Below are 14,719 nucleotides of genomic sequence, written 5' to 3' on the forward strand. Positions count from 1 at the left end.
CTGGTCCTCCCTCAGGCTCCCCGTCCGGGGCTCGTGGATGACAGCTGGGCCGCCTCGTCTGCCGCTGGATTGCGAGGCCCCCGAGGGCAGAGCCTTGCCTTACTTATCTTTGAGTCTCCTTCACTCTTGCTAACTGCCAGTCATAGTCTTGGAGGGGATTCATTTGTATGTGCAGAAAATGTTTGTTGAATGCCTGCCCCGGGAAGGGCCAATGGAGGGTGTTCGGCCATAGCAGCCAACATGACTTGCAGGGTTCCTGTGCCCCCGGAGCGCCTGTCCCGTGAGGGTCGGGGGGCTCCAGCCAGCAGGTGATTTCAAGATGTGCTGAGGAGAAAATAAGCGTGGTGAGGTGACGAGGTGTCAGGAGGACTGAGGGTGGGGGATGAGAGAGCGCGATGCGGGGGTTCCTCTAGATGGGGACGGCTTCTCTGGAGACCTGAGGTTTCAGCTGAGACCTGAAGCCCGAAAGGAGGGAGGTCTGGGGGCGGAGGGTTCCGGACAGAGGAGCGAGCCAGGGTGAAAGCTTTGAGCAGCTGCAGGGACGCAGCGTTTGGAGAATGGCAGAGAGGCCCACAGGGCTCAGGCCCAGGCGGGGAGAGCAGAGGAGGAGAGGAGGTTGCGGGGGCAGATTGTGCGGGGCCTGGGAGGCCGAGGGCAGGAGCTGGGCTTCTGCTCTGTGTGCGGTGGGGAGCCCTGAGGAGCTCTGAACAGGGGGCTGCTTTGATCTGACTTACGTGTAGACAGTGGTGGTTGCTGTGTACAGGGGGCACTGCAGGGGAGCAGGACAGAAACAGAGAGGACCGCAGGGAGGCTGCTACAGGCATCCAGGCCCGGGCCGGCTGGCTGCGACTGCCGCGGGGGAGATGGAGAGACCTCAGAACTGGGGGTGAATTGGAGGCAGAGCCTGCAGGACCATTGCTGACAGGGAGGGCTGGTGAGGGAGGTTCCGCCTCAGGAGGACCTTGAAGGATGAGGAGGAGGCGATTAAAAAAAAGAAAAGTCATCAGGGGGAGAGGGGGTCAAGGCCACCCCAGTAAAGCTAAAACAGGCCCTGAGATGGCTCAGATCTGGCATGAAGGCTGCCCCCCAGCCCCCCAGCTTTCTTTCCTTCTCTCTCCCCCTGGGCCTCTCAGTTGAGGGTCTTTCCTTTCAAAAATGTCTAGGACGTAACTGTGTCCATTTAATGCACTGGGGCCCCGAGCAGGTGAAGGCAAATCCTGTCCACATTAACCCTAGGGGTCTGCCTGGTCGTCCACATGGGGGTGGGGGGAGTTCTGATGCTGCCCCAGGCTCCTCGGGCCTGTCTGAAGCCTGCTCTGCCCTTTGACAGGACGCTCACGAACTGTTCCACGTCATCACCTCGTCACTGGAGGATGAACGGGACCACCAGCCCCGGGTCACACATTTATTTGACGTGCATTCCCTGGAGGTAAACCGTTAACATCTTCGATGCATGTAAGGTGGTGTATGCATGTTTAATAGGTAACAGGAATGCTGGTGTAATTTTTGTACAACTTTATAAACTCAAAAGTAAGATTCAATAAAAACCAGTAATGGGTGCCTGAAACGTCCCCCTTGGCAGTTGGTGACTTTGGTGGAGGGGGTGGGAGTCAAGTCCCTTAAAAATGATTCGTTGCTGCAATCTGTCTTGGCCTTGGGAGGAAAAAATGTATTTTTTCCCCTGATGAATACAAAGGAATGAGGAACCATAGGAATGCCAAGGGAACCTCATTTTCCGGGCACTTTGTAAGTGTTTGGGAGTTGATAAAAGTTAACTAGTAAAGGGGGAAAATATTCCAGAGAGGAAATGTGTTTCGATTAGATCTGGTGATGAAATAGGTACATTAATGAACCAGAGAGCGTAATTAAGGCGACTTTTAGGAAGCGTGGTTTAAAGTTGATTTCTGAATGGTGCAGTCTGCACAGAAACGGGTGAGAAACTGGTTAGGAGTGGGGTGAGGGGGATCAGGGGGACGGCAGTCGGGGTTTCAGTCTGTTTCTTTTCCTTTCCCTACAGCAGCAACCTGAAATTACTCCCAGACAGATAACCTGCCGCACCAGAGGTAGTCACTTTCCGTTGAACTCTAACCCGTGAGATGTGTACTGTTCAGATATGACAGTCATCTGCTTTATGTTTTTAAAAAATTACGTTTCTCCTGGTGCCATCTATTCTGACTTGAAGTGTGTGGACTTGAAAGGAGCTTGTGTTTTGGAAACAGCTTTAAACTATTCCCCTGGTGAACATCTTGAATTGTTCGATCAACACCCCGGCCCCTGCTCAGCTTCCTCTGAAACGGACTTACTTCTCCCTGCAACAAGGGTTTTCTCTTTTCTTTCTTGAATCGGTCCTATGAGGAACTTCCTGAGGCTGAAACTGCCATGTTCTCAGCATTTCCACTTTGGCCACTGTCACTGCAAATGAGCCCCATCCTCCTTAGAAAGACATTGTTTTCTTAAGACTTAAAAAAAAAATGACATGTCAGTTCCTTTGGGCGCCAGTAGTGATAAGAACGATTATCTTCTGGGCCCATACCATGTGCCAGGCCCTGAAATATCTCATTTAAGCCTCACAACAGCTCTGTGAAGTTGATGGTGTGAGGGATAATGGGGTCACAGTTCTCCTCATTTCCAGTGAACTGAGGCTTACAGAGATGAAGGGATTTTCCAGGTCAAGTGGCTCATGAGAAGCAAAGCCAGGACCCAGCCTGGGCAGGCCTGACCTGCAGCTCGTGGTTCTCACCAGCATACACGCTGCCATGTTTATTCCACTCACACCCACCCTATCCCCCAAAAGCCTGGTTTTTCTGAACTTGCTTATTCTAATGATTTCAGAAGTTTATCTCCCTTCATGGAATGTTCACCTATGGTGTATATCTTGTGACGTCTCAGACATTTGAAGCAAATGTTGGCAGAAAGACGTCATCAAACAAATTTCCTTTTAAAAATGTGGCTGTACCCATTATACAGAAACCACATGTAAAGACCTGTGCAAATTCTCCTGTGAAGGGAATGGGTTGTCTTTTTGATGGAAGTCAATGAGGAGAGCTCTTTCAATTTCCTTTTCAGGAACTTTTTTTTTTTTTCTGAAGAGGGCGTTTCTGCCACATACTCAAAAGGAGGGTGAATTTTGAGGTTGGGGCCAAAGGGCTAGAGGTGGCGTGTCAAAAGGTGTTCTGTGTTCCAGGCGCTCCTCATCCCACATCTAATCACTGGAAGTCTCAGCACCCTTTCCACGGAAGACTTACTAGTAACATGGTCTGCAAGCACTGTGAACACCAGGTACGTACAGTAGCGACACTTGGTATTTTCTGGCGAGGTTTCATGAAGACTGGTGTTTGGGGTTTGTGATTTTTCTGGGCTCTGTACGCTTAGTAGACTGACTGCCCTACTTTGGTCAGCGCTGACGTTCCACTTGATCCGCAAATGGTATCTTTTGCAGCAAGAGCAGCAGACGGGGATTGGCAGGGTCTTGCATCCTAAGGTGGGGTCTGTACCCACGATGAATGCAGCAGATTCTAGGGCTGGTTTTTTTTTTTGTTTTTTTTTTTCTAGTTTTGTTTTCTGTGCATGGTTCCCCCACCCCCACCCCCCACCTTGGCTTTTGAGATTTTTTTTTTTATTTATTGATTTATAATCATTTTACAATGTTGTGTCAAATTCCAGTGTTCAGCACAATTTTTCAGTCATTCATGGACAGACTTTTTTAAAATAATTTTTTGTTATGGAAATTCTCTACCTTGATGCAAAAATAGAGGATTGTTCAACTGGCACCTCAGTCAGTTTTAGACTATTTTTCATCACCCTCCCCACCAAAAACTCAACTCTGTACCCATTAGCAGTCCGTCCCCATTTCCCCCACGCTGTCAGCCCCTGGCAGCCGCTAATCTACTTTTTTTTTTTTTAAATAGATTTTATTATTTTAGAGCAGTTTCAGGTTCACAGTAAAGCTGAGCAGAAAATACAGAGTTCCCACATAGCCCTCCCTACTCACACATAGATACTCCCCTACCCTCAACATCCCTCATCAGTGTGGCATATTTGGTACAATCGATGAACCAACACGGGCACATTATTATCAACCAAAGTCCATAGTTTGCATTAGGGTTCACTCTTGATGTTGTACATACTATGGGTTTTGACAAATCCATAATGACATGTAGTCACAACTACAGTATCACACAGAATAATTATATTGCTTTAAAAATCCCTTGTGCGCCATCTATTCATCCCTCCCTCCCTCCCTCCCAAACTCCTGGAAACCACGATCTTTTTATTGTTTCTGTAGCTTTGCCTTTTTCAGAATGTCATTTGGTTGGAGTCGTACAGTTTGTAGCCTTTTCAGACTGGCTTCTTTCATTTAGTAATAATGTCTTTTAAGTTTCTTCTATGTCTTTCATGGCTTGATAGATCATTTTTTGTAACTGTACATATATTTTTAAATTTACATATATGCACTGTTCATTGTTTCTAAGAACATTTAGAGCTTCAGCTTTTTAAACTTACAGTTATCAAAGGAATAAAGCCAACCACAAAATAAGAATTAACTCAAAAAGATACATACACCCTGCTATTAACAGCAACATTATTTATAAATTGCCAATATATGGAAGCATCCTAAGTACACATCAATAGTTGAATAGATAATGGAGATACAGCATGTGTGTGTGTGTATATATATATATATATATATACACACACATGTATATATATATACATATATATATTCCATTTTTATTTATATCTAAAAATGGAATACAACTCACTCATAAAAAAGGCTATTTTCCCATTTGTGGCCCTTCATTCACTTTTTTTTTCTCTTCAAAAACCAGAATTTTATAACTGGCAGAGACATTTCCATTACATCAAAAACAACAAAATACCTAGAAATAAACTAAACCAAGGAGGTTACCTATACTCTGAAAACCGAAATGACGTAAAGAAATGGAAAGATTTCTTGTGCTCTTGGATTGGAAGAATCAACACCATCAAAATGTCCACACTGCCCCAAAGCAATGCAGAGATCCAGTGCAACCCCCATCAAAATACTCACGACATTCCTCACAGAACTAGAACAAACAATTCCCAAATTTATAAGGAACCACAACACTGAACAGCCAAAGCAATCTTTTGTAGGTCTCTCTTTATTTTCTGTCTTCTTTTTGTTCTCTTTTCTTATGGTTTGATGACTAGAGAAGTTCCTTTAACATTTGTTGTAAAGTTAGTTTGGTGGTGCTGAAATCTTTTAGCTTTTGTTCATCTGTGAAGCTTTTGATTTCTCCATCAAGTCTGAACGAAAGCCTTGCTGGATAGAGTATTCTTGGTTGTCAGTTTCCCCCTTGCATCACTTTAAATATATCATGCCACTCCCTTCTGGCCTGTAGAGATTCTTCTGAAAAATCAGCTGATAATCTTTTGGGAGTTCCCTTGTATCTTATTCGTTGCTTTTCTCTTCTAATTTTAATATTTTCTCCTTATCCTTAATTGTTGTCAATTTGTTAACTATGTACCTTGGTGTGTTCCTCTTTGGGTTAATTCTGTGTGATACTCTCTGCACTTCCAGGACTTGGTGACTGTTTCCTTTCCCAAGTTAGGGACGTTTTTGGTTATTATCTCTTCAAAAATTTTCTCAGGTCCTCTCCCTCTCTTCTCTTTCTAAGACCCCTATTATGTGAATATTAGAGTGCTTTATGTTGTTGCAGAGTTCTCTTAAACTATCCTCATTTCTTTTTACTCTTTTTTCTTTTTTCTGTTCTGAAGTAGTGATTTCCACTAATCTGTCTTCTAGCTCACTGATCCATTCTTCTGCCTCATTTAGTCTATTCTTGGTTCCTTCTAGTGTATTGTTCATTTCAGTGATTTTATTCTTCAGCTCTGTTTGGGTATTCTTTGTATTTTCCAACTCTTTGCTAAAAACTTCACTCTGTGCATCTATACTCCTCTTGGGTTCTCTGAACATTTTGGCCATCATTACTTTAAACTCTTTCTTAGATAAATTACCTATCTCCTCATCACTTACTTCTGGGATTTTATTTTGTACCTTGGCCTGGGAGATATTCCTTTGCCACCTCATATCGTCTATCTTTCTGTGTGCTTGTGGATTCCTTCCACAGGCTTTGGAATTATTGTTTCCTTATTTCTAGTATCTACCCCTGTGGATGAGGCTGGACTAGAGGCTTATGCAGGTTTCCTGGCAGGAGGAGCCAGTGCCTGCCCACTGCTGGGTGAAGCTGGTCCCGGACCTCTAGTGGGTAGGGCTGTGTCTAGAGGCCACTAATCTACTTTCTGTTTCTAAAGATTTGCCTCTTCTAGACATTTCATATAAATAGAATCATATAATACATGGTGCTTTGAGACTAGCTTCTTTCACTCAGCATAGTGTTTTTAGGGTTCCTCCAGGTTGTAATCTGTGTCAACACTTCCTTCCTGTTCATTACCAAATACTATTTCATTGTGAGGATACATCACATTTTGCTTATCCATTCATCAGTTGATGGACATTTGAGTTGTTTCCCCTTTTTGGTTATTATGTATAACACTGCTACAAACATTTATGCTCAAGTTTTTGTGTAAACATGTTTTCATTCCTTTTGAGTATCTCCCTAGGAGTAGAATTGCTAGCTCAGATGGTGACTCTGTTTAACCCTCTTAGAAATAGCCAGACTATTTTCCATTTTCCATTCCTGCCAGCAGTGAATGAGGTTTCCAACTTTTCTACATCCTCACCAATAAGTATTATCTGACTTTTTATTTTTAGCCATCCTGTAGTGTGTAAAATGGTATCTCATTGTGGTTTTAACTGGCATTACCCTGATGACTAATGATGTTGAATCTTTTTTTTTTTTAAATATGGTCCATACATGACAATAAAATACTTAGGGATAGATCTACCTAAGGAGGCAAAAAACCTCTACTCTGAAAACTATGAGACTGGTGAAAGAAATTGAAGGTGACACAAACAGATGAAAAGATACACTGTTTTCTGTATTGGAAGAATCACTATTGTTAAAATGATCATGCTATCCAAGGCAATCTATAGATTCAGTGCAATCCCTATCAAATTACCAATGGCATTTTTCACAGAATAAAAACAAAAGAATTTAAAATTTGTATGGAAACACAAAAGACCCCAAATAGCCAAAACAATCTTGAGAAAGAACGGAGCTGGAGGAATCATGCTCCTGGATTCCAGATTACACTACAAAACTACAGTAATCAAAACAGTATGGCACAGGGCAGGGAGGGTAATAGCTCAGTGGTAGAGTGCATGTTCAGCATGCACAAAGTCCTGGGTTCAATCCTCAATACTTCCATTTTTTAAAAAAAATCCAAAAACAAACAAACAAAAACCAGTACGGTACTGGCACAAAAACACATAAAGATCAATGGAACAGGATAGAAAGCCCAGAAATAAACCTGTGTTCTTAGGATTAATTAATCCACCACAAAGGAGGCCAGAATGTACAATAGGGAAAAGACAGTCTCTTCAATGAGTGGTGCTGGGAAAGCCAGACAGCTACATGTAAAAGAATGAAATTAGAACATTCTCTAACACCATATACAAAAATGAACTCAAAATGGATTAAAGACCTAAATGTAAGACCAGATACTATAAAACTCCTAGAGGAAAACATAGGCAGAACACTCTGATATACGTTGCAGTGGTGTTTTTTTTGGATCTGTCTCCTAGAGTAATGGAAATAAAAACAAAAATAAACAAATGGGACCTAGTTAAACTTTAAAGCTTTTGCACAGCAAAGGAAACCCTAAACAAAATGAAAAGACAAGCTATGGCCTGAGAGAAAATATTTGCAAACAATGCTACCAACAAAGGATTAAAAATATACAAACAACTCATACAGCTTAATATCAAAAAAACAAACAACCCAATCAAAAAGTGGACAGAAGACCCTAAATAGACATTTCTCCAAAGAAAACATACAGATGGCCAATAGGCTCATGTAAAGATGTTCAGTAGCTCTAATTATTAGAGAAAAGCAAATCAAAACTACAAAGAGATATCATTAAAAGGTAGAATGGCCATCATTAAAAAGTATACAAATAATAAGTGCTGGAGAGGGTGTGGAGAAAAAGGAACCCTCCTACACTGTTGGTGGGGAGGTAAATTGGTGTAATCACTATGGAGAACAGTATGGAGATTCCTTAAAAAACTATAAATAAAGTTACCATATGATCTTGCAACCCCACCCCTGGGCATACATCCAGAGAAAACTCTAATTTGGAAAGATACATGCACCCCAATGTTCACAGCAGCACTATCCACAACAGCCAAGACATTGAAGAAACCTAAATGTCCATCAACAGATGAATGGATAAAGAAGTTGTCGTATACATATATGCGATGGAATATTACTCAGCCATAAAAAGGAATGAAACTGCCATTTGCAGCAACATGGATGGACCTAGAGATTATAAAGTGAAGTAAGTCAGATAGAGAGGGACAAATATCATATAATATCACTTACATATGGAATCTAAAAAAATGATACAAATGAACTTATTTACAAAACAGAAATAGACTCAGACATAGAAAACAAATTTATGGTTATCAAAGAGGAAAGCGAGGGCTGGGGGGAGGAATAAATTAGGAGTCTGGGATTAACATATACACAGTACTATATAAAAATAGATAAACAACAAGGACTTGCAGTACAGCACAGGGAACTATATTCAATATCTTGTAATAACCCATAATGGAAAAGAATCTGAAATCTGAATCATTTGCTGTACACCTGAAACTAACACAACAGTGTAAATTATACTGCAATTTAAAAAGTTTTTAAAAATATATGTGGTCCATCCATTACAATTCATTTGTCTTAAATATCTTTTAATCTGTAAGTTGCCCATTCATCTCTCTTATTTTTCTGTTTTAAGTGGAATTTAAACATTATTCTCCAGCTATTTGCCACTAGTATATAGAAATATAATTGTATATTGACCCTGTATCTTGAGATAATGCAAAAATTTACTAGTTCTAGAAGTTTTGTTGTAGATTCCTTAGAATAAGTGTCTAAATAATCATGTTGTTTGAGGGGGGAAGGGTGGAGCTCAGTGGTGGAGCGTGTGCTTAGTATGCACGAGGTCCTGGGTTCAGTCCCCAGCGCCTCCATTAAAATAAATAAGTAATCATGTTGTTTGTAAATAGAGACAGTTTCATTTCTTCCTTGCCAATCTTTGTGCCTTTTATTTCTTTTTCTTGTTTTATTACCCTGGCTAGGATCTCCGGTACAAAGTTCAGTAGGAGTGGTGCTAGGCATCCTTGCCTTGTTTCAAATCTTAAGAAGCAAGTATTTGGTGTTGCATAATTAGGTACAATATTAGCTTTGAGTTTTCATATACCCATTTTATCACACTGAGAAAATTCTCTTCTATTCCTACTTTGTGAGAGTTTTTGTCATGAATAATGATTGGATTTTGTCATGCTTTCTCTGCATATATTGAGATGATCGGGCATAAAAATGATCAGATGATCAGAATAAAATTTTTCTTTTATTCTGTTAATGTGGTGAATTACAGTGACTGATTTTTCTAATGTGATTGACATTTCTAATGTTAAACTAGCTTTGTGTTTCTAGGATAAACTTCGTTTTATTGCAATTTTAACTTATCACAGTCTGTTTAGAGTTAATATATACCTTTGTGTAAAATACAGGAACCTTACAAAAGTATGGTTCTGGTACCCTATTCTTTCTGCTCTCTTTTGTCGTATATGTTACATCTACATACATTATAAACCCCACAACACTGTCATAGTTTTTGCTTTAAACAGCTATATGTGTTCAAAAGAAAAAAATTTTATATTTACCATTTTCAGTATACCTTGGTGCTTCCTGTAACTCTAAGTCCATTTGATGTTTTTTTCCTTCAGTCTAGAAATATTCCTTTAATATCTTGCAGGTCTATTAACAAATTCACTTAGATATCATTTATATGAAAATGTTCCTGTTTTGCCTTTTTTTTTTTTTTTAGGAGAATAGTTTGGCTGCATATAGAATTCGGGGTTGACAGTGTTGCTGTTTAGGCTTGGTTTATTTTAAATCCATCTCTTTAAAGACACTGTTCTGTTGTCTTCTGGCCTCCAGTGTTTCTAATGCTAAGCATTTTTTTCTTACTTCTGTATGTAAAGTGTCATTACTTTCTCTGGCTGCTTACAAGATTTTCTCTGTTTGGGGGTTTCAGTAGTTTGTACGTGTGGTGCATAGCTAGTTTTCTTTGTATTTGCTTGGGATTTGCTGAATTTAAGTCTGTACATTTATGTTTTTCACTGAGTTTGTGTATTTTTTGGCTGCTAATTTTTTTTGTTTTAATGTATGCCCCATTCTTCACTTGTTAGTCCATTTGATATTGTCCCACAGGTCACTGAGGCTTGGTTCTTTTTCCTTCAATGCTTTTCCTCCATGTCCTTCAATTTAGATAATTTCTCTTGACCTATCTTCAAGTTTAACTCTCTTTTCCATCTTGAATTTCTGTTTGCCTGGTGAATTCTTCCTTTTAGTTATTGTTCCTTTTAGTTGTATAACTTCCATTTGGTTCTTTATAATTTCTGTTTCTCTGCTGACATTCTCCGTTAGTCCTCCCTTAGATCTAAATAGCTCTTCCTTTACATCCCTGAGCACATTATAATCCTCCTTTAGGGTCCTTGTGCGGATTTCACCATCCAGGTCATCATCTCCTCTTCCCCACACCCCTGGTCACACTTTCTTCTTTCTTTGTATTGTATGTCTAGTCATTTTTTTTTATTGCATATTGACATTGTAGTAAAGACTCTGGATTCTGGTATGTTTCTCTGAAAAATAATGAATTCTGTTTTAGCAGGCAGTTAACTTGGCTGAGCTCAAACTCCGAACTCCATCTCCCCAGCCCTGGGCCACAGAATCTCTGCTCAGTGTTTTCAGCCTCCAGCTGCTGCTTTTGGCCAGATTCCCTGGCATCTCCTCTGTGTCTGTGTGGTTCAGGGCTCAGCCATGGAGTTGGGTGGGGTTTATACATAGACTTTAGGGCTTATCCTCTCTTAGCTCCTCTCTTTCTGGAATGTCCTCAAGCCTCTGTACCAGGCCTGAACTGCCTTCTGATCCCTCAACCTTGTAAGACTGCTGCTTTGTCCCACCCAACACTGAACTGCGTGGATTGGGGGGGCGGCGGGGGGGCATACCCTCAGGCAAAAAAGCCACACAGTGGAAATCTCACACACAGAGTTCCTATCTTTCCAAGAGCTGACTTCTTTTCAGTTTCTCCCTGCTATTTAGCCTTCCAGTCGTTGAGAGTGTTTTGATCTGGGCCACATCTTACAATGATTATCTCAAGGAGAGTTAGTCTGGCCAGGCTACTCTGCCATCATCAAGAGCAGGAACTCTTCACCTTATTTTATCATTTTTTTGCAATTAATAACATAACATGCACTTCTCTCCATATAATCATGTATTCTTCTACACTATTTTTAATATAGTATTCCATTCCACATGGACATGATATAATTTATCTAATTGTTCCCTAGAAGTTGCATCCATTCACATTTTGCCATGGTAAATGATGCTGTGATGAGCATCCTGGTAGTTATGTTATCCACGGTTATTTCCTTAGGATAAAATCCCCAAACTGCTGAGTCATGTATGTCACTGTACAATGTTTCCAAGCTGTCCTTTAGTATTATTGTCCTTCTTACATTTACGAAGTTGTTTTTAATAGAATTTGCTTCTAGGTAAGTACTTTATGTTTTAGTGTGTTAATATGGGGCATCTAAATATTAAACTGTTTTGTAGGCATGTGTCTTCCCACCTGTAATGCTTTGAATTGAACCTAAGTCCTTTCTGGGTTTTCTGCAATATGTGTTTCAGAGTCCCGTTCGATTTGATACCTTTGATAGCCTTTCACTAAGTATTCCAGCTGCCACATGGGTACGTACTGATCTGTGCTTGATTTGGGGTCTGTTTTGGAGACGTTCGAATCGGAAAGGGCTTTGAGACATTTTGTGTAGCTCAGTAGTAGTACACGTTACTCAGACACTTGGCTGGTTGAACCTGTCTTGGTTTTAATCTGTGGAAGCATGGCTTGGTTTGAGGGGAGAAAAAGGTGGCCGGTTCCTTCCTGGCTGCAGAAATTTTGGCTTTTTTGAACACACACACATACACACATTAACTCAAGTTCAGACATATCTAAAGAGTGTGGAAGCCCATAATTTTCTGCAGTGTTAGGGCCTCAAAGCCTTGAACATCCACTCATAATAGCAAATCTCGGTTGCTCTGAGCTTCGTGTTGTTCAGGAAGCATCCACTCGTGTCGGTGAAGCTCTACTGCCTACCCAGGCAGAATGGAGCTCTGCAGTTCTCCCTGTTAGCAGTTTCAGAGTACTTCTCCCAGAACTGTAATCCTGAATGTTCTTCTTGTGCTGTAGGGTCATCCACTGACCCTGGACCACTGCCTTCACCACTTCATCTCGTCGGAATCAGTGCGGGATGTCGTCTGTGACAACTGTACGAAGGTATGGCTTTAACCCCAGATGCCACCTCCCGAGCTGGCCCATGTGTCCCAGCACTGCACCTCCCATGCGCTTGGCCCTGGGCTCTTGTGACACTACCCAGAGGCTCTCTTCAGCCACAGCCATTTCTGCCTAACTTGGTTAGGAAATTGGTGGCCCATGGACTAAGTCCCCCAGATGAGTTTTGTTTCATCCATGAAATGTTTAAAGAACAAATGAGAATGCTGCACTTTGTGGTGGGACATGTCCCCTCCAGTGTGCTCCAGTCCCCTCCACGCCCACCTGTCTCACACCTGCCTTAGCACAGCGACCTGCCTGACTCCCCCAGGCAATGGAATTTCATCCTCTGAATTAAGAGGAACTGCAGGGGACAGTTTTTGAAGACCCAGAGCAAAGTAGATGACATGATAGTACCAGAGTTTCAGTGGGGCCTCTTCCTTTATCTTTTGCCTCCATTGTCCCTGTTAACGACTGAAACAGTGAACACAGCTGGCACACAGCTGGGCAGCGGAGTTCTTCCCGCAGGGAGGAGTCAGGGCCAGGTGAGCGCAGTGGGACACCAGCCGACCTGCAGCTCCCCCTGGAGCTCCTGGCTCCAGAAATCCTACACAGAGAGGTTTCCTCTATTTCAGATTGAAGCGCAAGGGACATTGAGCGGGGAGAAGGTGGAACACCAAAGGACCACTTTTGTCAAACAGCTGAAACTAGGGAAGGTGAGCCCTTGCCTCAGGCCGGCCGGCTTGGCCCCCAAGGTCCCTGTCCCACTGCCGACATGCGGCTCCTCCCGGCCTCTCTCCCTCCCACAGCTCCCCCAGTGCCTGTGCATCCACCTCCAGCGGCTGAGCTGGTCCAGCCACGGCGCGCCCCTGAAGCGGCACGAGCACGTGCAGTTCAACGAGTTCCTAATGATGGACATCTACAAATACCGCCTCCTTGGACACAAGCCAGGTCCCTGCAGCCCCCAGCCGCGCGACGACGCGGGGCCCGTGCTGGACCTGCAGGACGGGCCGGCGGCCCCCAGACCAGGTGCGCCCGAGGGGTCGACACGGCCAGGATCTGCAGCAGAGCAGGGAAGCTTCTGGGTCCCCTGCGCCACCAGGGCAGGGCTTGTCCCATGGTGGCTTCTGTTCTTGAGAACAGCGGGGTCGGGGTGGGCAAGGGAAAGTTTGGTAAAAAAGTTAAAATGATATCGTAGTGAGATGTCTGATTTTTAAAACAGGTGGCAAAGTATTGGCCGGAAAGTCGAAGATTGCTTTCTGGTCTTCTGACTAAACAGTAATTGGCTCACCTCCCTCCAGTGCGTTTCTTCTCTTTTCTCCCCCACAACACAGTCAGCTTATTTATACGGAAACATGGGGGGTCAGTGTCCTGGCTGAGGACCCCCGAACATCTCGTTTGGGTTAATACTTCTTTACTGAATTGCTCACTTATCTGATCTCATTACTGTCCTCCCTTGGGGTTACTGAATTGGGTCCCACTGAAGCCAGGTAGCTATTATCACCCTCAGTCTCACTGAAGATAAAATCGAGGCTCCCAGAGGCTGAGTGACTGGTCCAGGGGCAAACAGCAGATGTGGGAACTGGCATTCGAGGGGAGTGTTGGGTGATCTTGTAAAGGTGCGTATGTAGTGTGTTGAGTTCTTTGTAGGTAAAGAGAATTCACCGACTTCCAAGGCTTCAGGCCTGAACTCACCACCTGTGTACCACTCACCGTCAAACCAAGCGTCTTCCCCGCACCCCGGATTTTCCCTCCCTAGCACCCTCCTTTCTTACGTGCACAGTTGTGTGGCCTGGCCGGACATCATTCATGGGGTGACCGAGTGTCATCCTTTCTCTACAGATCAGTAGATTAATGTCAGGAACAGCCTGGGTGGGAAGAGGGCTCAGTTTTAAATCATGGACCTCTTCACTCTGGCTTCCTCCTCCTGCCGGGGCGGGTGCAGGTCTGCCCATGTTCAGAGCATTGTGGTCCAAGAGGCCAACAGTGAAGTACTTGGTACTTAAAGGCCCCCAAATTTGACCCTTGAAAGGAAAAGAGATGTAACTATCTCCTTAATTATCTTATCTACATCCATGAACACGTCTCAATGCTGTTGACAGCTGTTGTTCCTCGGAAGCTGACAAAGAGGAGAGAATGTTTCCATCCGTGGTTTTCAACAGGGAGTTTTGCCCCCCAGGGTACACTGGGCAATGGCTGGGGACCTTTTTGGTTGTCACAACTGGGA

The 14,719-nt window shown here is 43.0% G+C and overlaps 1 protein-coding gene across 6 annotated transcripts in view; it reads left to right on the plus strand.

Moving 5' to 3' along the window:
• USP30 (ubiquitin specific peptidase 30) overlaps nt 1–14,719 on the plus strand; it is a 48,859-nt gene that overhangs the window by 32,299 nt on the left and 1,841 nt on the right. For 4 of the 6 annotated variants that reach the window (XM_072953668.1, XM_072953669.1, XM_072953667.1 and 1 more), the window contains 7 exons: nt 1,331–1,429; nt 2,018–2,063; nt 3,185–3,279; nt 11,856–11,915; nt 12,412–12,498; nt 13,128–13,208; nt 13,302–13,521. In XM_072953668.1, coding sequence (XP_072809769.1) covers nt 1,331–1,429; nt 2,018–2,063; nt 3,185–3,279; nt 11,856–11,915; nt 12,412–12,498; nt 13,128–13,208; nt 13,302–13,521 — 688 coding nt within the window. The remainder of the gene's footprint in view (nt 1–1,330; nt 1,430–2,017; nt 2,064–3,184; nt 3,280–11,855; nt 11,916–12,411; nt 12,499–13,127; nt 13,209–13,301; nt 13,522–14,719) is intronic. The other 2 variants (XM_015239651.3, XM_072953666.1) reach the window with 2 other exon arrangements.

The sequence above is a fragment of the Vicugna pacos genome, chromosome 32, assembly GCF_048564905.1.
Source record: "Vicugna pacos chromosome 32, VicPac4, whole genome shotgun sequence".
In the NCBI taxonomy this organism is placed as follows: domain Eukaryota; kingdom Metazoa; phylum Chordata; class Mammalia; order Artiodactyla; family Camelidae; genus Vicugna; species Vicugna pacos.